Source organism: Malurus melanocephalus, unplaced genomic scaffold, assembly GCF_030028575.1.
Source record: "Malurus melanocephalus ecotype Western Australia unplaced genomic scaffold, MMel_1.1 scaffold_88, whole genome shotgun sequence".
Taxonomy (NCBI): domain Eukaryota; kingdom Metazoa; phylum Chordata; class Aves; order Passeriformes; family Maluridae; genus Malurus; species Malurus melanocephalus.
In genome coordinates, this window is record NW_026623320.1 from 1,518,846 (window position 1) to 1,545,136 (window position 26,291).

The following is a 26,291-nucleotide window of genomic DNA, read 5'->3' on the forward strand; positions in this document are numbered from 1 at the left end:
GCAAAGCAGAGGGGAAACGTGTGAAGGAAAGCTCTCATACTGGAAGGAATAGCTACCTGCCAGCCATTGCCTTGTAGTATGCAAATATTTGGTCTGCCAGCTTGTAGACAAATTGGTCAAAACACAGGTTTACCTGGGGGAAAAAAGTCATGCGTTTAGAGATACTTAAAATTAAAAGAGGAGAGCTTGTCTAAGACCTCACAATGTTTATCAAATATAGTCAAGAAAGTTAATATGTCCAAATTTCCCAGTACAAGAGAAGATGACATTCAATTTYCAGCATTAATGTGAAGCATTTTTGCACAGCTCTACAGGTTTCCTCACAACACAYCACCCAACCAGTTACTCATCTTCTRGCTGGTCTTCTCAGTTTTTCTGTTAACTCCAGCTGTTCTGAATCTCTTATATAGGCCTYGCCCTTTAGCATGATTTTCACATTCGGGTACAGATTATTTTTCTCCAGTAGGTAAGGTTACTTTACCTCTGCCTCAATTTCATCATAGAGGAACTGCTTCTTAAATTTGGTAAGTGCATAATGAGCRCTGTCATTATAAAGGTCCAAAGAATACAGGACATACCTGCAAGAAAAYGAATAAAAAAGGGAGTTACATGTGTACAAAAGTCGTGATTCTTTATATGGTGCAGTCAAGATGATGTAAGCCAGTCAATATTGCAATCGACATGTGGCTCATGAAAACAAGACCTTTYTCTTAGTTTATCTAGAAAATACCTAAATTTTTCCTTTCAGAAAATACTTTTTTAATTCAAGAAAAGGTGTAGATTAGTTTGAAGTCTAAAACCTGTTTTCTAGATGTAGCTTTCCATCAAAATGGAATTAGGCTTTTACYACTATACATTATATTTGACATCTTTGAAGAGTAAGTAAGGAGAATTCAGGGAGCAAAATATGTGGCTGGTGCAATGATACTTCTAGTAAAAGTTTACAATTCAATTACTGACTTCAAAAGGAAAACTTAAGAGAATCTGAAAATGGGTAAATGTAAGACAAAAATTTTATAAATATTTAGAATACCTTCCCAATGACTACTTGTTAAAAACAATTAAAGCAGTAACACTACAATAAGGAATGGCAATCATTAAGAATAACCATTCAGTGGAAGAACACAAGTAGGTCTTACTCCATCATTGATGCCTCTTTTGTCTCCAAAATATGGTCTGTCAAAATCCAAGGCATGGACATCTCAATGGGAAACTGGATTCTTCTGCCCATGGTCAGCTCTAGGAAGAATTCCCTGAACCACAGCTGGGACAGATCACAGCACTGCTGCAGGGTTTCTTTTGGAATAAATAAGGGAGGATTACACTTCTTACAGAAATATAGCAGGTACAATACAACTGTGATTCTGATGATGCAATGTGAAACAAAAAAAAAGCAGGTGCAAGTCACTAGAGCTGYACACAGGCCTAATGGTCTAAACCAAATTTAAAATGTAAAGCCCATGACTTTTCCTAAGAGCTCTGAACTCCACACTGGCCCCCAAAGTTGTGCCTGATTATAGAAAAAGAAAGATTGGAAGTGGACGAGACTATCAGTTCAACAGAAAAAAATATTTACACCAGTAAAAAGGSATTTCTAGTTTAATTTCTCAGTTGGGGGCTGAGAAAACCATACACCGAATTTGGGAAGCAGCAAGTGAAGGAGGCAAAAATTGCACTGGAACTACCAGTACCATCCCTCCCTATGGAGGACTGAATTGCTCCACATGTTCCTGTTGATTAGATGGGCAGGAAATGACAGACACATGAAGTAGGACTTAAAACAAGTTTCTAAGGATGCTGTCAAAGACACCAAGGTGTGCTTCCCACCTCGCCAGAAAACACTTGGTACAATCCTTCTTTTCCAGAAGGCTTGAGAACCAAAGCAGGAATKAGCTTTATATACTAAGACCTTCTGAAGACCTTTTGCAATGCCGTTCCCCAGCAGCATTATGACTGACATTAACAGGCTCCCCCTTCTCCGAGGGTAAAGGAGACCAGCAGCAAAACAAAAATGAAAGACAACACAGCATGGTGATGACAAGGACTAGGTACACTCAATGTCAGTAGGTGAATTCTTTAGGACAGCATGTTTCCGATTACAATTAACTGAATAGTAAGAGCTGTGAAATGACATCAAATTTACCACAACAGAGAATTTTTTTTCCTCTGTACTTAAAACAAAACAAAACAAAAAAAAACTCCCAAAACACAAAAACTACTTTCTTTTAAAAATTTCAATGTGTATAGGCTTATTTGTCCCTTGCTTATATAAGCACATACATAAAGCAAATAGAAAAGGGAGGTAACAATATGAAATTTGACGCATTAGAAACAAACGTATAACAAGTCAAAATAAAAATCCCACCACAATRCTAAGCACCACATCTCAGAAAAAGTTTGGACAGACCAAGGCTTTTGATAAATAAACCAAAGGTTAAGTTGACTTAGGCAATCGGAAACATTTTCCAGGTCGTGTTAGAGGTGTTAGGACATGCTAAGCTGGACACTGATCATCTACATATCTTACCACTGAAATTTATCAAATGAGTGTAGAAGAAAGACTCGCGATGGAATTTTTCTATGTCCAATATGGTGGGCCCCTCAAGGCTACTTCTCAGGGTTTTCTTGGAACCACTTTTGTCAGCAATGAGGGACTCTAACATAGTTCTCACCATGTAAAGCTGTATCATTAAAGGAAACAATTATGGTGGGAAGGGGGGAAAAAAGGAAAATACACATGGTACATTAGTTGAGCAACACTGAGAATTACTGTCAGTAAGCGACTGCTCCACTTCAAATTGAACACTGGCACTGTGTGGGTAAAAGCCTYTGAGGCAGGAAGAACAGATGCAACACTAGCCTACACACCAGCACAAATGCCTACCCATGCCAAGGGGACCTCCACTGACACTGAGCAGCAGACCATTTGCAGTGGAACAGCTCACATCACCACAAAAAGTAAAAGTAATAAGTAATGTCTTACCACCAAAGTTTAAAAGAGGCGGATAGATGTAGGACTGCCTCAGAAACTTGTGTGTCACATGCAATAGCTTTTCCAGTCCCAGAGACTTGAGCTGCTTCAACAGCTCAGCAGAGTTTAAGGACTCTGTCATAGTGCGAACCATGAAGAGCTAAAAACCAACAGACAGGGGCAGGCAGGGGAAGAGAATCCGTTAATAAAAACACATGGGTAAATAAGGAACGGGAAAGAGAAGCAGAGAAAACGTGTTAGTTTGTTAAAAACAAAGAGCAGCACAGTGAGCATGCAGAGGAGATCATACAGAAAGGTTGTTCAGAATAATCACTGCAATCTGGTRCTCCCTCGAACTAAGGGAAAGTTCCTGTTCATTTCAGAGGATGCTCAGAGAACCATTAGCTTATCAAATGATTTTGCAAAGATTTCCAGGTAGCACCAATTACTGATTCATACACAGCCATTTTAGAACCCCACGAAACTGAGGAAAACCTATYTAAAGAGATATATTTGACCTCTTGCCCTTCTGTCAGCCCAGACAGACAAGTGTRCCAGCCCAAGAGCAGAAAAAGCAGATAGAACCACATACACTACACAGCCTGTTGCAGCAGGTGAAGCAAAGCCCTTAAAGCATAGGAGAAAATACTGGTGGTGATATTTAACCTTTTTTTTTCACCCCAGGAAATTAGAAATCAAAACCATTTTTCTGCAATTATCAAAACAAAATCTTCATTAAACTGATCTCATCACAAATAAAGCAACATTTTATTACCCAAAATTATTAATCATGCATGCTCTTTTTCCTACAGTTTGTAGGCAATCTTCACAAACCACAGTTGCCTTCAATTTTTCACCCAAAGTGCTCAGTATCTCATTTTCTCAGATGAGCTATGAATATCAGACCATACACTCTCCCAACAAATCCACAAATGAAATAAAAAAGAGAATCATATGGTAACAAGAATGAGCATCTAGGTATGGGATTTTGATGGCTACTGCAGAAAATATTTGAAATCTCTCTCATTTTAGTGGCAGCAGCAAACAAATTAGATTTTAGGGATCAGCTTTATCATTCATTACTAAACACTGCCAGGGATCTTGTCAGAAGTCAAATACTTTCCTGTATTTTAAGAGGCATTCATTTATATTTTAAACATATTTTAAAACTACTAGACACCTACTGAATGTCACCTGTATTTAACAAAAAAATTTCACCAGCCATACCAGAGATAGAAGTCAGTGAAGAAATAATTCAAATAGTTCAAAAATATTTTATTAAAAAACACTAGGAGCTCAATGAGAAAATATTTATTCCCAGAAAATCAAATTAAAGAGATTGAACACTTAGAAAAATTATGTATAAGAGTAGAAAATCACAGCAATCCAGACAGAAGATCTTGGTTAAGTGTGTATCATTTTGCAAATATAAATCAGAGTAGATTTTTAGCATTAAAAAAAGACAGCAATAAAACCTGCAATTTTAAAATAGCTCAGGACAGAAAGAAAACACCTCATGCAATAATTGTTGACAGATATCACAACCACCAGACAGGAAAATACCTGAGTGCTGGAAGGTCCAACTGCCCGTCTTGGGACTTTGATGTCAAAACCACTTTTGGGGTCCTTCTCTCCCCGTAGAGCTGGGTCATTGAATGGCTCGTGACCCGCTTCCCAGTCACACACYGTCTTCCTGATGGCCTGCAAAACGCTGAACACAATTCCCACTGCTTCAGACCACAGCGCATCCAAGGGCCCTGACAGAGCACTCTACTTTTTTAAGCATTTTTCCACAAGCACAGTAACTTTGCAACAGCGTTCAGGAGCTCAGAGAAACTCAAACCAAGAAAAGAAGAGTCCCACCAATGTCTTTCAGAATGACACAGCCACAAAATAATCACTCCTTGCTGTTTATCMAACAGGATAGCCTAGAGCCCTTAAAAAACATCCGTTCCAACTCCCCTGCCATAGGCAGAGACACCTTTCACTACATCAGGTTGCTCAGGGCTCCATCCAACCTGGCATTGAGCACTGCCAGGGATGGGGTATCCACACCTTTCTCTGGGCAACCTGTTTCAGTGCTTTATTAGCCTCCAAATAAAGGATTTCTTCCCAACACCTAATCTATACCTGCCCTCCTCTTCCAGTTTAAAACCATTGGTCCTTGTCCTGTTACTACCTGCCTACATAAAAAGTCTCTCCTTTYCATAAGCCCCTCTCAGGCACTGCAACACTCTAATAAGGCCTCCCAGAGCTTTCTCCTCTCCAGGCTCAACTACCCCAGCTCTCCCAGCCTGTCTTCATAGGAGAGGTGCTCCAGCCCTCTCATTAAGGCCTCTGGTACCTTCCTAACAGGTCCACACCTTTCTTGTGTTGACAACCCCATATCAGGATTAATCAAACAAGCAAAATTCCTGCTTTCAGAAGAAATTCAGATTCCAGAAATCAGCMGAAATTTATGCAAACAACTTCATATTTTTAGCTCCAAATACTGAACTGGAACTCAGAAACTGGTCAGGAACACAGCCAGCCATATCCTGTGGGATGCTGAATGATCAAGAAAATATCTCATCCCAAATCTAGGCAGATATGAAAGTAATATTTTTCTATTTCATTAAAATCTTCGGACAAAAAGACTCTCCCTGTAAACCTGGTAATGTGGAGCAATTTGTTTATTTTTAGCTTATGATGATACTTTTGTGGTAGCCAGAGCATTTCAGCAATAGCCTAATTAGCTAAGGACTTTCACCTCTAAGAGCTTTGCGATGAAATGTGGGAGTAAACTAATGATAAACAAGTCAAGATTAAAAGCAAACAATTAGGGACAAAAAAWATAAGGTCAGGAAATGTCACCAGACAGGGTGGGCAAATGGAGCACTGGAAGAGAAGTGTGAAGCTAATAAGCCAAAAGCTGCAGAAGCTGAGAAATAAGACAGAACSCTAAGAGAGCCAGAGAGAAGAGAGTGGATAAACATGAGTTAAACAAGGAAAAAAGAAGCGAGAAGACAGTGGATAAACAAGGAAACACTGGAATCATAAAGCGGACAGTGAAACCTTTCTTCAAGGTAAAAACACTAACTTCACTCTCAGTATTACTGTTTTTGTATTTTCTAAAAATAAAAATAAACAACAAGGAGCACAAGARTCCCTGAAGTAGTCCTAAGAGGCTCAGGATGGTCTGGATTCTTAAGTCAGCCATTCATTTTTAACTTCAGACTTCTTCAACTTTCATATCCAACCAAGCCAACTACAAATGCCAGACTGGGAGTACAGACTCAGAGAGGTAGAATTAACAACTGTGCAATTCCGCTACAAATTTACTAAGGTCTGGGGGAAAGAATACAGAAAAAGATGAAAACAGTAATGCTACCTCTGAATGACATTTTTCTTCTTTTTAATGGCTTGTCTTAATGGCTCCCTAAGCGTGACCTGGGCAAAGTCCTGAAGAGCTGCATAAATAGTATGACGAATGGCATGATTGAAAACACTTTCCATCCGTCCCATCAGCACTTGAAGACCTTTGATCATGGCAATCACCTGCGAAAAAAAACATGCAGACAAACGTATTTTTTAATTTTGTTTGTATATTTGTACAAAAAGCACATTTTTAAAATAAAAAAAAAAAAGAGAAAAAGGGGAATTAACAAGTTACAAACAATAAAGGATAGCTTTGCTGTGCTTCTCCTATATCCTGAATGGAGGAACACATGCTGTTTCAGAGTGAGCACAGGGCAGGCTGTATTTTTGCACTGGGTATGCAAAATGCTTATAGAGAATGTTCTCTTTTGTATAGAATTAATCTTTGGAAAATCCCTATAGAAAAACATCTTACCTCAACCAAAGCAAACTTCTCCTCACTAGTATAATTGTATCTTGTTGCTCTTTCATACTCCTCTGCATTGTCAGGACAATCTTTATTAGAATATTTGTCAGTTGGGTGAACCAGCTTCCATGAGTACTGCAGATCACAGGGCAGAAGAGGGAGAAAAAATGATGGGGGAAACAAAAGGAAACAAAAATGCCTGAGAAACACAAAACACAGCTGGACACAAATAACATGCTTTGAAAAACACCTCTGTGTTTTCATGAAGATTTGAAGAATAGTATTTGGTATTATGCTCGAACTSTGCATAAATTCTGAAAATACTATCTGGTAGAAATGCCAAATAATCATTTCCCTAAAAACCTTTTCGTGAAAACCAGTGATCCTGTATTATTTCAAAGAAATGTAACTCAAACTTAGTAGGTATTGCACTTCAGGGCATTTTTTACTGAGCAAATGTTACCACAGGCARAAGTTTCTTCTCTGCTTCAAACATGAGAAAGACAGAAACACTTTGGAGCATAAGAAAAGAAATCTGTCATACTCATGCACTAAAAGAATAACTTTCTACTTGCTGAAATATTCACATTTAGATTTCAAAACACAACTGGAAAACTATGAGCTTGGTTATTTTTTTTTGGTTGGGGGATGTTAAATTTTAAGTTTACTAGGCTGAATTATGTGGAAATAACTGTATTATTTGTGACAATATGACCTGCACAGCATGCACTTCTCTTAAATACTGCCTTTTCAGTCACTGCAAACAGCTCAAAATGTCCCTGAGCAGTGTCAGGCTGGCCTAATATCCATCAGGGTACATCAAATGAAAAATCCTAGTCCTATTTAAATACAATTTTCTCACAGTCTGAGTTCAGCACATAGTAAGAGCTGCTTGACACAACCTTAGCATAAATGTTAGATTACAGAGCAATACAGATTTGCCTACTATAATGGATTAATAGCACCAATCCACCTATGGCAAAGAGTGAAGAAGGAAGAGGGGAATTAAAGGAACAAGATTCTTGTGGGTGCCTTCCAAYTCAGACAATTCTGTGATCCTGTGAAAACACAACATGCATTTTTCAGTCCATTAAAGTAAAGCCCTTTTATTCTGTCTAACCTTACCAAGCCACTTCTTTTTCATCTAGTTTCATTTCCCATGTTACATACCACTTCCATGACATGGGCACTCCACTGGGAGAGAAGCTGCAGGCCTTGGAGAGAGAGATCAAACAGCTTTCGATATTCTGCATCTGTTTTTTGAGCTTCCTGTCGACCAGACCCAGTAACCACCTGGAACATTGTTAAAAAAAAACAAAAAAAAACCTCACACCCAAATCCATGTCAGAACATGCYGTATTCAGCATCCACAGCCAAACTGATTGAAGCACTAAAACAGTAYCATATACCAACACCTGCATTAACATCAGTTTTTTCTTCTAGAGACCTATGTAGTTAAGCCTCACAGATTTTCAAGAGATGGAAATCATTGGACCAAGAGACGGTCAAGAGATGGAAATCACTGGTATCCCTAATAACCACAATATTGTTGCAGGTGAATTCAGGGCATCAATTATMTCTGATACACATAGCTATGTGTTCTCTATATATACTATACATGTATGAGTATGTGTATACATATGCATTTCTGTATTCTTTTACTAATCTCTCAACTTTTAGTTTTTGTCTAACTGTTACAAGCACCTGTTTGGAATAAGGACTAGATAACATATTCTAAATGAGATATACCAAAAGTTCTAGGATAAATCTGTGATACACAGAAAGAGGCAGAAGGGTATGATGTGTCATTATCATGTTAAATTGAAACAGTGCAAACATAATGTAGAAAATGGGTACTAGACCTGCAGCCAACTTTTCTTGACTCAGGTGGCCAAGCTTTGCCATTTATCTAGCCAGAGATTTACCTGTTTTCCAGATATTTAACAATAATTGTTACTGAGTGAGGTGAAATTTGCACAGGTAGCTCTAACCCCACACACCTCACTGTTGCTGTAACGAGCCAGTTCAGATATGAAACGCATATGGTCTTCTCTGATTTGGATCATCTGCTCACATATATTGTACTGGGGGCTGCTGCTGGAAGACGTGCATGTCCATCTGTTCCARAAGACAAAAAAAAAACCCACCTAAATCAGTTTTGACAACAAGCAGCACAACTGATATGCAAAGAAAGATCTACATTACTTTTTTTTTCCTCCTTTGTTCTTTGAGGCTTTTCCTCTCTTTGCACCTCTAGCCCTACACAAGCCATTAGTGATGAACTGCCCTTCTGAGTTCAAAAGGTATTTCTTCCAAGTCTTAAGAAAAAACAGTAAAATTTTTCTTTTCTGTTTTGGGAGCTTTTCTTTTTGTTTTTTAAAGGCTGCTGCTTTGAAATACAAACCAGCATCTCTCTGCAAGGGCATACATTTAGGAACAAAACCAAAGACGACTGAAAGATAAGGCAGAAATACAGGTATAGGTTGTAAGATACCTTTTGGATACTTTTAAATTTATTGTTGTTGAACTCTGAAGAGTGTACAGTATGCTCCCAAGTAGCCAATAAATACTATTAACATGTTATCAAGAGGTACACGAAAAACATGCTACCAAGAATGTCATGATAAGTAGCCTCATATTTTTAGTAGCTCAGTAGGCCCACTGCTGTAGATTTTCTCTTAGCAATAACATGCAAGTTATGTGGKTTTTTTCTGCAGGAATTAAAATGCAAAGCACAACTTTCTAAATTCATGTAGCTGCATGGAGGCAAGGTCTTGGAGGAGCACAGAAAGGTTCACTAAAATAAAGCAACAACCATAAACCATGGAACCATTAATACAACAACTGGCTGCATTTTCCAACCATTTTGCTGTGCTGCAGCACACCTGGCCAAAAAAAAAAAGGAAAAAAAGAAAAAAAGGCAGGGGAGACAAGCTAAGTTGCTGCTCCATGTAAAATGTACACATGCCTATTTACCCATGCACTACTACTGCTCACCTTGCTTAGTAAAATCCTTCATTTCTTTTAAAGAAAGTTTCATATTTAAAGGAAAAAATAAAAATTAAATTAGTGTGAGATAAAATTAATTTCTACCAACCTAGATSATAAGAAATGTCATAGATGCAAGAATGAACTCAGCAGCATAGAAAGGTTTTTAAACCATCTGTTTCTTTAGTTATGTCCCTTACATGAATTAYATTAATAGTGACATAGCCACACCAAAAAGATGACCAAGCAAAAATCCTGTTAATTACCATTGACTCATGGTCTAAAAGGTGAGTATGAAAATATACTCCAAGGGTCAGACTCTTCCCATCCCAGATGCTCCACTCTGTTTCCTTCTCCTCCTTACCTGGATTTATTTTCCTCATAATGGGCACTGGTCTTAATGTATCTTGCAAGTTCAATCTGCATGTCACCAAAGAGTGGGACAACCTGCAACTGCTGTACACAGGAACAAATCAGATTACATAAATTATTGATACATATCTTAGTGAAAGGAAACCCATATTATAATCCATAGTTACCTTTATTCTCTTTAATTATATTTTAAATGCAAAGGAAACTATCTTTAAAAATCACATTTCAACCAACCTTAAAGTACTTGTCTATCTTGGCTAAATTTATCCTTTTCTTTGCATCCAACTTATAGATGTTACTGACACTTCCATCCATCAGGTATAATCCAAAGCCCATCACCTGAAAAAGGAAAAAATCAAACCCTTCCACAAAAGGATCTCAGAAGTAAAACCTGTAAGACCACCCTTCGTATCATTAAAAAAGTGACATTTTAAAACCAGTCCTGAAAAATCCAACCTCCTTCAAACAGAATACATTTTCAAATACATACATTTCTGTACTATTCTTATATTACCTGTAATAGTAGTTTTTATATTAACATTAGCCTGATCAGTTACCCTTAAAAGATGCCGCTTGTTTGTATAAAGGTCTAGCATTTAAAAAAAAACCTCACTGAAACGAGAGTCTGGCTATTTTTACAGCTTTTCTTTTCATGTCCATTTATTTAAATTCAGTACATGCAAACTGATTTGGTAACAGAAGTTTAGATYTAACATCTCTGAGTGATTGCTTTCCTGGCTTTCAGCACCTCTCTGAATTATACACACAAGAGCTCAGAAGCATCCAGAAAGAATCCAATTACATTTTGTCCAATATTAATTAACATAAGGTTATAAATTTATCAAGAAAAAGTTCTWCCCCCAGAGGGTGATTGGGCACTGGAACAGGCTCCCAAGGAAAGTGGTCACAGCACCAACCTGACAGAGATCAAGAATAACTTGTGCAATGCTCTCAGGCACAYGGTGTGACTCTTGGGGATGGTGCTGYGCAAGGCCAGGAGCTGGACTCAATGATTCTTGTGGGTASCTCCCAGCTCAGCACATTCTGTGACTCTATTCAGTATTTACAGGAGCCAAGCAGAGCCACTTAAGCACCTAGGTGTTCTACTGAATCTCTACTGAACAGAAGACCTAGATGTGACAAACACACTGGACACCTTGCAGACAGAACACAAACGCTGTAGAGTTCATGTATTGTTTCAGAAGACTTTCATTTACTTCTAATAAACAGAGCTCCTCAAAAGTTAAACACTGAAGTGATTCAATATTCAAAATATTTGCCATGAGGGAAAATTTTTATTGTTACTCTATATCTTTTCTTTCACTGTAAGACATGCCACTGATAGTATCAACCGTATTTCACACTGCATAGCACCCTCTTTTTACCTGTACATACTCCAGCTAACTAAACTGACTTATTAATCCTAATTTCAAGATACTTGTTCTCTCAGTATTTGACAGACAGCCTGACTTCCAAAAGCTTTTTAAACAAACTTGCCACATATCTAAAATAAAATGAAGTAAATCCTTTCTGCTGTCATYATACTTCATAGAAACACAATTCCATACAACTGGATGCAGTTCAATTGGGTCAACTTCAATTTATGAAAAACRAAAATGGATTACAAGCTTTCTAAATACTTTTAGCATGTAATACAACAAAAGGACAATGACGRGGAAAAGCAGTAATTTGAATTATTTGCTTAATCTGGTTCCTTTTTTTTTTAAAAAAAAAAAAGCAACTGGAAACAATCTGGAACTCAAACCCACACCCTGCCTCAACAGGCTTTTTTAAATTTTGCACCCAAAAGAAACCTACTTTCAAAAGCATATGTTTTTCACTGGGCGTTAGATACATTTTGTTTTCGTAGTAGTCCACACACAAATTCACAATATCTGCAAGCAGCTCTTCATAGCCAACAATCACCTCCAACTGCTGCTGCAAAGACTGGGAAAAAAAAAAAAGAAGGATATTAGTCAACTAGTTATACTGTCTGGGAAAAAACAGTTACTACCAAACTGGAAGAGTTTTATTTTAATACTTTTTCAAAGCATTAGGTAACTTCAAAAAGAGAATTAAAGCTTACTTGTGTTATTTTGTTGTGGTTGGCAAGGAACATGGAAAGGTTCTGAGACTCTTGAATGGACTGAGGATCTGCCATTTTCCGCAGGAATTGAGCAGCTCTTTAAAAACAAAAGAAAAAACGGTATTTCCTTTGGCCAGGACTGTTTGTAAGCAAATCCAGCTCCTCAAAAAAAAAAAGGTTAAAAGTTCACTACGAGAGAGATAGACTTAATTAATCCAAAAAAAACTGGTTTACTATCCCAAAYACCTGATCACACCCCTATTTAGAAGGTCCAATAAAACCCAAATAGAAAACATTGGCTATATCCTTCACCTGGGGGGTGCAGCTGTGGCTCTATAGATCCAAGCCACTCAACAACCCAAAAAAGGCCAGTCTTCCAGAAAACTAGAGTTTGGCGTCCAGAAGCACACCTCCAAAGCAAAAGAAAGGCAAACCACCTAAGTTTAGGAGGTCTCCAGACACAACAAAAACAACTACAAGAAATGGAGGTAGAAACTAAATCTCACATAAATAGAAGCAATACAGGTAAACTTGGCTAGTCATTGCCTGAATAGTTTTCTGTGTGAAAGACCACAGATGCTAGAGCTGGCATAAAGGCTGTCGTCCCCTGCTGCTCTGACCACTGTGTTCAACAGAAAATAACTGATACCATCTGGTAGCTCAAGCACAAAACTTGGCCACTGGTATCTCACCATCTCCCCTCCCTGCCATGCCTGCAGTCACAACGATTTTGAACAGCAAAGCTGAAATATCTTAAGAGCAAGTAACAGCTCTCACTTACAAATGTCAAAAGTGGATGGCAAGAATAAAATAGATCAGAACAGAATAGCAGTAGCACAAGTGACCAGAAAGCAGTTTCCTCTGAAGCTTAAATGAATTGAACAAAGTTTATGCATTATATTTAGCATACACCAAGATGTAAGTATTTGACAGCTTTGCATGAAAGGCAGAAAACCCTTTTGTTGCTGGAAGAATAGCACAAAGAAGACAGACGTATTCAACTGCCTAACTGCAGTCAAACCATCCCTGGTTTCAAGGTAACCTATCCCACACAGGAAGAAACTATTTTTGATAAAAAAGCAGTCAGAAAAAAAGCAACTGCTGCCATCTCGTGGGAGGCCTGAATCCTGGCAGCAGAACCCCGSGTCCTGCTGCCCCTCGCCACTTACCGCTTGTAGGCTGAGTGGTCGTTCTTCACACTGCACTTCATGTTTTTCAACTCATCCAACACAGCAAACATGTTGATGAATTTGCCCAGTGTGATCAGATAGGCTTCAGACACAAAGTCCTTCCTTCTYTCTGCGTGGCACAAGCGTCTCACYTCCCCACAAAACCGTTCAATTGCATTTCTCTAATGTGGGGGAAAGATAGTAAAACAAGGAGTAAAAGACATAACATTTCCAGGGAAGTTTCATCATTTATCTAGAGCAGGGAAAAGCTCCTCTGAAACAGGAAAATGTTTAAAGCATTCAAAAGTGGCAAGATATGAGTACAGGCCTTTCAGCTCCTCCTCTTGATGCATGCTACAAGTGCCACCAGTGATTTTTGCCACCAAGCTTGTCTGACACAAGAGCCAAGGTTTTTCTTTGCAGATAAAAATAATTGAAAGTATAAATAAAAAATAGGACAAGTGACAGTTTTTTTWAACKAAAAGAGGGTCGATTTACACTGGCTATAAAGAAGATTTTTACAGTAAGGGTGGTGAGGCACCGGAACAGGCTGCCCAGAAAAGCTGTGGATGCCCCATCCCCGGAAGTGTTCAAGGCCAGGTTAGATGGGGCTCTGAGCAACCTGATCTAGTTGAAAATACCCCTGTTTATTGCAGGGTGGTTAGATTAAATGGTCTTTCAAGACCCTTTCCAACTCAGACTGGTCTGTAATTCTACAAAGTTTAAAATCCCTTAGAAACAAGGGATTTYGTGGTCTTTAGCGAGGAACTGTACATGGATTAAAAGGCAAATTATAGGTATTCTCCCTTCTGACAAACAAACAAGAATACACAGCACACTGTACATGCCAAGTCTCTTAAGTCATCCTGGCACATGTTTATTTGAGGGCTTATTTCCAAGCATATACCAGGGCCACTTCAGATGGAGATTACAAATACAAAAAGGAGAGCAACTTCAAATGTAAAAAAAAGGAATCTGTTCTGACTTTAGAGCTCTTATCTGCTTGAATGAAAGAAGATTGAATGAAATGTAATATTTCCTGTTGTCTTCCCCCACCGGGGGTCTTACTGAATACAAGCTATCTCCTCTTCCTGTGTGCTCTGGACCTCACAGGGTCTAGTTGCTACAGCTCTGAATAATGCCTGGAAACATCCTCAGTCCATTGAAATAGATGGCAAGCTGCCAGGAGGGAGGAGAAAGCAAGACAGACTGCTATTCTCCAGCTCGGGTGGCTGTAAGGTCACAACAACTGGGTTAGCTTGCCTCAATGATGAATCACCAMAGCAAAGTTGCACCTGCTGCTCTGCTGTCCAGCCTTGTGGATCTCTCATTCTCCAGCAAATGGGCTCTGTGCTGAGATGTTTTTATGTATGCATGTGCAATGCATTATAYTACTATTTCCTTTCTTCCTAAAATGCCAGACATCTGTCCCCATGTGCTGCTGAGGGACTATACGCAATTACTTTTGATTTTATGAAAGTCTTTCAYGGAGAATGCCTCAAGTTTTTAAGATAGGCATTACAAATTCTGCCCTTTTGTGTGAGAATATGGTGTGGTTTTTTTCTAAAGTGTAATGATTAGGTTCAGTACCTAGGTGGGCACACAATRTAAAGAATATAAAAGAGGAATATAAAATTATAAGCCTACTGACAAATTTTGTTTCCATTCTTTTTACCTGAAAATACATAAAATTCATCAGTTTTGTGACTTCWGGCTCCAGAACTTCCACAGTCTTCTCATAAATTTCTACTCTGTTCGGCTGCTCATTGCACTTGACCTGTGGATAATTAAAGAGTCTGTTACACTTGGAACTTTCCCTGATAAAGCCTCAGCAACCAAGATCCTGAGAAAACGCATTATCACCCGAAAAAGACAAACCTAAAGACAAAAATTTCCAGTTTTGGTAATCTTATGCTAATCTTCTAAGCTCACTGTGTGTTAAAAAAAAAGAAAAACAAGCTAARATTTTTCTATTACCTTACAGCAAGTAATTTAGTTGCCAAACACCTCTGTAGGGTTAGAACAATAYTCTTTCCACATTAAGCCACTTGCTTAAAATCATGCACTAAAATAGGGCCAGAACTAGAAATTAAAAAAACAGGTTACCTGATTTCTATTCTACATATTTAAACCACAGGATAGGCCTTCCTTGCACTTCAGCATAAAAATAATTGCATTACAAATTCCTTATAAAGGAAGGAGTCAACTCATGGTAATAATTTTGTTCTGTTTCCTGATGACTCTTCCTTCCTCCAATTTTCCTTCCACCGCACTCCTGTACAGCCATTCCTGGACATTTGAAGCTGACTTGTGATCTATTCATAGCAAGTTTTTTTTATATACAGATCAAGAAAGAACTGCATAGTTGTGACAYTAGAAAGTGGTTATCTAGGAGTACTAGTGTCTAGAAACTTGTATGTTTTATCTGAATGTTAATTTTTACATGCTAGTATTAAGCTGGGGAGTGGGAAGGGCCCATTCTCTTGAATGACATGTTGGCCTCAAGCAGATCCCACAATCAAAAGTTTTCCTTTTAAAGCACATTGCTCCTATACTGTTGAACAAAAAGTAAGACTGACACCATACCCATAAGGTATTGCTATGGACACGTTATAAAAAAATAAAGTCCAACTGGTCTCCAAGKGCTAAAAGACACTGGTCCATGGCATGCCCAGCTTAACAGTTCAGGAATCAAAGCAGACTCAGTTYCGGATCTCACTGACAAAGCTCTGTCTGTGTAACTCCACAGTAAAAAAAACAGAAAATCACACATTGCATGACAGTACTGTTTTCATCCATTACCTGGGGAATGGCTCTTGAGCAGCTTCTCCATGTGTATAACATGATTGCATATTCCTGACCTTCTTCTAGCATTTCATTCTGTAGGGAAGACACTCAATAAATTAGACATTGTAATACAAAAGGATTATATCCACATGTCTTCTGTCATTCCAAATGAACCTATTTCTCTTATCAGAATGTATAAATACAAACACACACACTGCATGGTGAATGATATATCATCATTATTCTCTCCCCCAATCAAACTGGTTTATGTGCTGTTCTTTTTCCCCAAAACTAAAGACAATGTGGTCTGTAAATACAAATGAAAATGCTAATCTTGTGGTGAAGGAGGGTAATGGGATGGTGTTTGTTTTCTTTTTTAAATTCAGTGACTCTAGGTGGAATGGAAGGAATGGTCAAGGATGAAAAAGCCAGCACATAAGAGTAATTTTTTCATTTGGCAAAGGAGAGGTACAACAATATCCATACAACCAAAACAGGTTAAGGAGTAACCACATAATTTTAAGAGCAGATTGATTATGTAAGCATACATAATTTTCAGTTGCATGTAACCAGRTACTTTATCCACCATTTGTGAACTGGCCTCTAGAATTAGAAGGCATATTATTCCTCATTTTTCAAGAATGCCACAAAAGACAGAAACCTTTGAACAACATTAGTTGCTCAAGAAGAAAGACTTCCCTAAAAAATTTTAAGAAGTGTGTTTGAAAAAAAAAGAAAAGCCACACACTTTTTCATCTTACTTCCTCCTGGAAGTGTTGTAAGTACCCTGTTTCCTAGGACCATAATTCTTACAGTGAACTGCAAGAAGACACATTCCTTTTATTCTAAGTAATACAAAAATGTATATCGGAACATCTACTTACCATGCTAGAATGGACCGTAGCTTGCTCAATGTATCTTGCAATGCCAGTGACAAAYGCATTTCTGTCTTCAAAATTAGTGTTGAAGTTTGGCTGCAGAAAAAGGAAAACATGGAATTACATCTTTGGTGGCAGCATCTCTTCTATGAAAGAAAACTGAGAGACCTGGCATTTTTCAGAARAGAAGGCTCTGGAAGACCTTATAGCAACATCCTGTACCTAAAGAGGTCCTGCTAGAGAGCTGGAAAAACACYTTGTACACACTACTTTGTCCTGTAGTGACAGGATAAATGGGAATGAAAACTGACAGTAGGTGTAGATTAGATATCAGCAAGAAATTATTKAATGTGAGGGTGGTGAGACACTGGAAAAGGTTGCTTGGAGAARTTGTGGCTGACCYATCCCTGGAAGTCCCCAAGGCCAGGCAGGAYGGGGCTTTGAACAACCTGGTCTAGTGGAAGGTGTCCCTGCCCATGGCAACGGGGTTGGACTAGATGATCTTTAAAGCCCCATCCAACCCAAACCATTCTAAGATTCTGTGAAAATAATTCTTATATACATTGCCAATATAAACACACTTTGTTTTTGGGCAAAACATGTTCTTTCTTAATGGCAATGGGAAATAAAAAACTTTTTCCTATAATGACAAAATACCTGGTAAAGAAGAGATGATGGTGGTGGCTCAATACATGGTTGCTGATCTGGCAATGGTAATTCTTCCAAGAGATCCACATTGGACAAGGCATCCTCCAGAGTTACTTGAGCAGTCATTTTGCACCTGGTTAGAAAATACATACATACATAGATATGTATACACACATAGATATAACTTTATATGTGTTACACATATACATTAAACAAATGAGTAACACAAAGAGCAAGGAACTATTTATATCATGGGAAATGGGAAGTTTCCCTTCAGCCAAAATGGAAGGGAAACAGTCAAACAGAAACTCAGTGTGTTTTAGAATACAAGTTTAAATAAAACTTTTGAGACTAACACACCTATCCTTACTTTTAGGACTAGAGAAATGTTTCTCTTCCCCCACTGCTGTGCACAAAAAATAGAGGAAATGGCCACAGTAATCTCCATAAACCTTTGCTGCCACTGCAGGAAGTTTTGAACCAAGAATAACAATGGGAAGAAATCTGGGCAATCTGTGACCAGGGACCTAGCCCTGGAACATGTTACCCAGAGATGTGGTAGTTGCCTTCACTGGAATATTTCAAGAACTGTCTGGATGCAATMMTGTACCATCTGCTCCAGGATAACTCTGCTTGAGCAGGAAGGTTGGACCAGATGACCCACTGTGGTCCCTTCYAACCTGACCCATTCAATGATTCTGTGAAAATTTAGGAAGAAAACATGAGGTCAAATATCTCAGTCATCCACTTTTGTATAATGATCCACTCATTCTCCTCAGTGGAGTGAAAAAAATACTGATTTTTAAGGTAATATCCCTAATCAAGATGTCTCACTTTTTTGCAAGTTATTTTCCTCCATTTATCAGAAAAAAACATASGCCTATGGTGCCAGGAGCAGCTGAGCACTGTCCTCAGCTCTAACCAGGAGAAAAGGAACACTGAGTACCCACACCCCAAAGAAGCAGGACCCTGCTTGGCATGTTCCCTCATGGAACAGTGCCATCCCCACATACAGGGAGGGTACAAGCAGATCCCAATGGAACTTTGACGATAATTCACTGCAAGACAGCTGATATGGGCTGGTGATCCCACCACTCACTGCACTTTTATTGGCCTGGCAGAAACACCTCCTCACTTTCTCCTGCCTAATTAGATTCCTGGGGAAAGACACCAAGGAAGGACTCAGGTTACAAAAAGCTAGAACCAAAACGCAAACCAGAGAAGAGCAATCAGGACTGATCACCTATCTGTCTCCAGAGACCAACCCTGCCTACCAAGACAATGCTGAAAAGATACTGTTCCGCATATGGAGAGAGCTTGACAATGATTTTATATACAACCATCAACAGATTGATTCAGAGGTCTGTTTCTTCTTGAAAGCCCAACCCAAATCTTACTCCCAGCCTGAGCATTTGAGKTTTTATTACAATAAATAACTAAACAAATGTCCATATTGTGCAATTTGTGATCCTTGCCAAAAAAAATAGATGAAGGACTGGGGTGACAGGAGTGCTGGCTGGCAAACCTGTGCCAGGATGCTTGCCCAACAMCTGCCTACACCCAAATCAAGCTCCAACACAAGAACCACAACTATTCTCAAATTAGAGATCAGCAAAGAACATGGCGTCCTCCCTTTGATAAATGAACATACGCCAAAAAAATTACACAGCTAAGCAAAAATTCTGTGAGGAGGTCAGACTGAACAGTTTTACCCTACAGGAAACAGAGCTCCCAAAAAGTCAAAAAGTCTACAGGTGAGTCTATCTACAGGTATATATATCTGAGTACCTGTAAATCAAGCTTTAGCTAATAAAGAAAACAGTTTAACTGAGARGCTCCTTCTGACTTGAAACTTTTCTTCCTCTTAGCCTCCCTGCCAAAGAAATGCCCAGTTGTGCAGCTGCTCTGGAATGTGCCAGTGGTGGGATCAATGGGCCCATAGCCCTCTCCCCCAATGGACAAGCAAATGGCCACAAAGCACTGGTTCCAAGAAAGCACTACAAAAACATTCTAAAACCCATMGAGAAAAATGGCCAGCCATTATACACCAAAAATTACTGCCACTATCTGTGTAAAGGAGAGGTGTCACTGAGTGCAAGGAAAGTATCAGCACCCTCTCCCCAGTCCACACATCTTCCTTCTCTTCCTAAAACATGGTCCACCACTGATTTGGGCCCCTGCTGCAGAACAGAGCCAGGCATTAACAAAAGCCAGGCTCCAGACTTGTGGTTCCTCAGCAGTACAAGTGAATATTGTGAAGATGTGGCCCGTACATCCCAAATCTGAAAGCACACCTGTATGCTTTCAGACTCAATATTTACAGCTGCACAGGAGTAATCCTCCAGGATCACCTTTCTAACCATGAGACATTAGACTATCTGTGGATAGGTTTCTTAATACTTAGAAAACAATTTAAAAATAGAACCCAAAATCCCAGCTGACTTACAATGCCATCTATTTAATAGCACAGGTCTGGGAAACTCTCATTAACTCACCAGAGGCAAGTAAGAAACAAAAGCATCCTGCTGCCCTCTGGGTAGTGAAAAGAAATACAAGAAGGAACATTTTTTGAAGGCCTTCAGCRTGATTTCCCAATGATTAGCATTTTTCAAAGCAGGAAAACAAAAGCCATTGGGCACAGACAGTTGCAAATGCGTTCTTGTTGTGAGGTTGCTCGCTGACAGCTCCGCTTTGCAATTTTGCCAAAGGCACCCACATGCCTGGTGTTTTGTTGGCCAAGTCCAATGTCCCTGCTCTCYAGCCTTTGTACTCCAGTATCTAGCAAGACATGAAAGAGGAAGCAGCTCCTTCCTGCCCAGCTTTGACACAGTTGCAAAYGTTGCGAGGGCGTGATTCATGTTTCCCCTCCGTGTCCCCAGAAGTGAGCACAGGAGGTTTGACAACAGCAACAGCAGGGGGACAGCTGGAACTGGTTCAGGGTTCTTTTCCCCTTCTTTATCTTTGTTGATAAAACAAGCTCCRAAAGACAACAGCTGTTTCTCATGTACAATGAGGAAGGGTTGGCAAAAGCAGATTGTTTTTTTSCCTTAATCCCAGAAAACTTAATCTAAGAAAAGCTAAAATTCCCAAGACACAAAATTGGATAGCTTTACCTYCTTAAGAGTAATGAGTTTTTGACAATTGAAATTACTGGCCAGGACACCTAATATTTTAACTCCTTTTTGCCAAAGACCATAAGAAACTTCAAAGGCCTACTTAAAAATAAAGTCTGATTAGGAATTTACAYAAATRAGAACASATTAAAAYGCTGTAGTCATACTCACCTTTATAGTTATACTAGTAAATTTACCCAAGCTCTGAGAATTTCTCACTAAATTCCTACAATGCTGTGYTTTCAATTCTGTACCCACACGAGATTTTCCAAGACAGATTTTCTCTGGTAGAAAACATGTAAGCATTACTTATGAAATATCTTTTCCTTTTGGTGTCTTTGGATTGTGACCCATAATTACAGTACTAAAGTAAAAATACACTCCAAGAATATGTTTTCCTGGTTGTACACAACTTGATTAGCAAACATTCAATATTCATTATCTGACATCCTCCCTTGAGGAGRATCACATACACCAGCAAGCTGTTTTGCTAAATTTTGGTGTTTGATGAGCACACACAGCTTTCTAAGCAGGGGAGAGAAATGCCTGTACTGATTCTCAGTTCCTTTTTCTGGATTTCAAAGCAAGAAAATCCCTGTGTCTGAACAAACTTTGGCCTTACAGTACCAAATCCCACTATGTCCAAGGATCAGCGATATCAGTTCCAGGGTTTTGAGTTTTTTAGTAGGTTAGTGCAAGGCCACAGACTAGATCAAACTAGGATATCCTTCTGTCTCCTCAGTTGTGAAGGAGATAAACACCATATGGGCCTGACCTGCTCAGAAGAGCTTGGTGCTGAGGAGAAGCTTACTGAGCTGCCTCTGTCACATTTTGTCCACGAGAAAAACCATGCCAAAAAAAAAAGAAGCATTTTAGCATTGCTTACTTTTTTATTTAACTTCAGAACTAGATTATTATTGAAACATATTAAAAAAAAGAGTTGGCAATCCTTTTTAAATGTCATAATTCTGTACAATTTTTCTCAGCCATGCAACTGCACAGTAAGCAGTGACATGCTCACAACATTGCTCTGGTATTTCAAAGAGAGGTCTGTCAGTCCTAGCAGAGATACCATTTCCACATCTCCATCCTTACAGGATAATGTCCAGGTCTTTGCAGAAGATTTATATTCTTAATTCCAACCATATCAGAAAACAGCCTGCATGAATCTCTCAGCCATTCTCTTCTGGGCTTCGTGAAGCTTCAGATTATTTTGAAGAAAATACAAATGGGAGCAAATTATGGGGAAAAAGTGTTTTGAACAAAAAAAAATAGAAAACTGACCAGAAGAAACAATAAGAACAACAGAAGGTAAGGACTGAGAAAGCAGAGAATAGAGAAGAGAATAATAATTTCAGAATCATTGTGAGAGAAAGGATTGCTGTAACTATTCTGTACTCAAACTTAGAGGTAGAACGAAAATTCCCCAAATTCTAGAGAGTTAAGTAGCTATAACAACAAGTTTTTAAGCTTTCTTTCAGTGACAAAGTGGGACAGATTATTTACTAAAGATGAAAAGGCAAGTCGGGTGCACAGCCTATAAGTAGCTAAACCAAGAAAAAATATATTTGATGATATACAAGATAGTTCTTACCCATGTTCAGCAAGAGTGCACACAATTCAACAGATAGAACTTGTAGCTACCAAACAAGTTAAAAAATAAATAAATATGGATAAGGCAAATGAACTTAGGTAACTGTACTCTTACTGAGATCTTATAAATGCGGAAATTACAACACAGTTCCTCTTTAGCCTCTCRTCAAGACTTCCCAAAAACATCCTCCAATGGTCTTACGAATCTATCCAGCTGACCTTCAAAAAGACATTGATTCCCAGCATGAAAGTTCTACCTCAAATAACTGGGTTGGATGCTATCTATTYACTGGTGAAAAATAGAGCCCTTCACCACAAAAGTTATCAGATGCAGTTTTATGGCTGTTGTTAGACAAGACTGGGAGATGATGAGGCTGGTATCATGTTACCACAAAACATTTTAAAAACCCCAAAAGGTATATTGAGTATCTTGAAAATATACAGGGAAAGAATGGAAATAAAGTCCTTGGAGAGTACAAGTACATGTGCCATTTAAATTATTTGTAAATGGTCATTATAGCCTGTACTAAGATTGTCAAGCGAACATAACATTCCCACAGAAAAATGAAAAACAATGTAATTCAGTCCTTTAGTTATAAAAATAAAGATAGAGAATATCAAGCTACATCAAAAGCAATTTCTCTTCAGAGGATTTAGACACAGCAAGCAGAGGCATTTACTTTATGACAATTCTTGCTTTACTTTTCAGAAGTGGGAGAAAAAACGTTAAACTTCCCTGAAATAAACAAAAATAATTAAAATTTAAATCCCATAGCTGACAGGCATTTTGTTCCTTTGCATTCAAAGGTCTGACACCCTGAGGACATACAYCTAAGCACCSTCACCTTRAAATCTCTAAGGATTTTTCCTYACACAACCATCAGAGGAGTAAAATWGCAGTGAAAACACAGTGGATTGCAGCAGGTAATCTGGAAACAGATTTMCAGGTGTTTTTTGCTGTCAGCTCCTTACAGTACATCTCCTGGTATATTGCTGCATACTGGAAAGATCAGACAATGGACACAACTGTATCTATTGCTACCACATGCTCATCTCGTGCCCTGARAATTAAACTTCCATGGAAAATGAAAGGGTTTTGCTGATATCACAGTAGGGGAAAGATCGAAGTGAGCAGTCAATGCAGTGGATGACTCCTCCCCCAACAATAGTATCACACATGGATCTGCAGCAGCCAGCCTCCCCACCCAGGGCTGACAAGGCTCATCTCATTCAGCCAACAGCTCAGCTTTTCAGGGATGATGATTTCCTTCTATCGTTAATTTCCAATAAAAATAAAAACATGAAAAAGACAGGGATGTAAAGGAAGGCACTTTCTTCAGCTAAACTTCAGCTGAACCACCAGAATGTCCTTAAGAGTCTGAGAGCAAAGCAAGAATCTTTGTCCAGCTGMGTCTTTATGCTGTCCTGGCATGAAGTGCTGCAGCAAGCTAGGAGGGGTAGATGAAAACATGTTGGATGAAATAGCTTCCCTTGAATCATTCATCCCTCTTTTYGGACTGACTCTGAAAAAGGGCGATGCAAACTGTTCCATGTAAACTGAGGCATGTTCCGTCTGCTCCTGAAGGAATATCCCCATGGCAGTGACAGCAAAGCAAACATCTCCTGAAGTCCTGCACTCTTCACAGCAGCCCAGCTACTGCTACAGTCTCTTTTGACAGACCCTTTCCCTCCCTTGCCCCAACGCACATCCCACCACCTCCAGCAGCACTTGGCCATGTGGGAAAGGCTGAATGGGATCTCAAATACACCTCTCAAAAACAAAACAAAAACAAACAAAAGTAACAAAACAAACAAACCAAAAAAAAAAAAAAAAACCACCAACAAACAAAATTCTCCAAATCTTTCAACTTCATTTAACCACAGACCCACAGAAAACTCAGAGTTTAAATGAAGCATGCATCCATTCAAAATGCAGATAGTTACACTTCAAACAGCCTGAAACAGTCCAGGAAAAACACATCCTATGTTGTCATAACTGCAGGGCAAGCTCTCAGCCCTCGAGAGGAGAGTTTGGGGCCCCGGTCACAGCAGTTGGATCAGCAGTTCTGGGATGCAGCTGGCGGCCAGGGGCCTCACACCATGCTCTTAGCTGGGATCAGCAAAGCCTGACCTGCTCGAGCACAGCTTCTCTCTCTGTCCCCATGGCAGAAGAAGTCACCACAGAATATCCAGAGASCTGTGAGTGCAGGTGAACAGGTGAGACAAGCAGATGTGCTGAGCTCATCCCACCTCCTGCTGCACCCAGGACAATTTAAGCCCCAGAAACCAGCACACATCCAACAGCAATAAAACACATGCAAATACTAGCTCGAGAATGCAGCCCAAGAAAGCAGAGAGCGTTTGGGACATCCAGGGAATTGGTTTTGGTAAAGAGCATTCTCTACGTAACCCAAAAAGCACTCCAACACTGGAATTTTAGGTGGAAAAAATAATTTCATATTAAAAATATGGAGAGGGATCCTGCCAAAGAGTGAGTTAATTAAGGTGGAGTTTCAATGATCAAAAAATTGCTGGACTGCAGATATTTTTGAATATTTTCAGACTTTGCAGATGAAAATACTGTTTCAATTGACTGAAAAATCATATTGGGAAGGCATACCCCATGCCTTTTAGCAGGCCACTGGACACATTTTGGTTTTAAATAGATGCATTTGATCTTCAAGTGCTTGTACATATTCCTAGGCTCAAAATAAGACAAAGAGGAAGCATGTCTGCACTCTAAACAGCACTTCCTTTGACACTGCCTCTCTCCTTTCCCAAGTCTGCAGAAGCAGAATCTTTGAATCTTAAATTAAAATATGGTACCATGGATACTGAAGATTAAAATTGCCATGCAATCCATCAATTGAAATATATATCCACATGAGTGATTTTGCCTAAAATAAATAATTATAAATTAATATGAATATCTATATGAATATCTATATGAATATTAATATCAACATTAATATATATACCTATAAATAAATAAATTAAAATTTTTTTTCATCAATAAAACAAGGCTTACTCTACTTAAAAGGACAGAATTCTGTGATGAAAATCAGGAAAATTTCACATACTGTAATTAAAGAGGGAGAAGAGAAGCATATCATTTACAAAATTAAATAAGCAAAGATATTCCACAGTCCACACATTGAAGGAAACAGATTCAAATGAAGGTACAGTTTAAAAGATGATTGACTGGCTTGCTGAATTGGGGTCTACCAGACCAACCTCAAGAAATTCCATGACAACTAATGACAACATTCCCACAAGAATAGAATTGGTCAGCACAGCAGCAGAAGTTTTATCCCTATAGCAACACATTTTCACATTTCTTCTGTCCCATTGTGTCATTCTTCTATGCTACTGGATTGCAGAAATCAATTAAATCATTTTCCTATAAAGAAAATTTCATTCAATATTCTGTGTAATGTTCCTACTGAACTTAAACCATGAGATTCCAATMACAAAGGACCCTTGTAATGTGAAGAGAACAAAAGGAATGGATTTTCTCTTCCAAGAACAGCACAGCAATTACTAAAATATCCATTTTAATTTCAAACCTCCAAGATCTCTCTCAAAAACTCCCTTTTAGTTCTATTTTAATTAAATTTCAAACACCTCAGCTGTACAACTGTTTACCTATCAATTCAGATTGAGCAGAAAATATTTTAACACCCTCATAACTAAAGCACTTCAGAGAACAGCAACACGATGGACCCTCCCTGTCTGAATGCTCTTTTTCAGTGCTCTGGACAGCACAATCTGCCTTTTTGCCAGGAGGATCAGCCTAAGATATTCCTTTTGGGACTAGAGCTCCATTTCGTTCCTAAGCAACAGATTTGCATAAGCTGAAGGAG

The 26,291-nt window shown here is 38.8% G+C and overlaps 1 protein-coding gene across 2 annotated transcripts in view; it reads right to left on the minus strand.

Moving 5' to 3' along the window:
- CYFIP1 (cytoplasmic FMR1 interacting protein 1) overlaps window positions 1-26,291 on the minus strand; it is a 74,180-nt gene that overhangs the window by 38,470 nt on the left and 9,419 nt on the right. Inside the window, 18 exon segments of one of the 2 annotated variants that reach the window (XM_057368098.1) lie at window positions 57-133; window positions 482-578; window positions 1,140-1,296; window positions 2,984-3,131; window positions 4,535-4,682; window positions 6,342-6,508; window positions 6,804-6,929; window positions 7,965-8,087; window positions 8,795-8,912; window positions 10,147-10,238; window positions 10,389-10,493; window positions 11,973-12,101; window positions 12,241-12,337; window positions 13,410-13,591; window positions 15,085-15,186; window positions 16,212-16,289; window positions 17,081-17,170; window positions 17,732-17,855. In XM_057368098.1, the coding sequence (XP_057224081.1) occupies window positions 57-133; window positions 482-578; window positions 1,140-1,296; window positions 2,984-3,131; window positions 4,535-4,682; window positions 6,342-6,508; window positions 6,804-6,929; window positions 7,965-8,087; window positions 8,795-8,912; window positions 10,147-10,238; window positions 10,389-10,493; window positions 11,973-12,101; window positions 12,241-12,337; window positions 13,410-13,591; window positions 15,085-15,186; window positions 16,212-16,289; window positions 17,081-17,170; window positions 17,732-17,848 (2,153 nt within the window). In that variant the 5' untranslated portion in view covers window positions 17,849-17,855. 2 annotated transcript variants of the gene reach the window in all.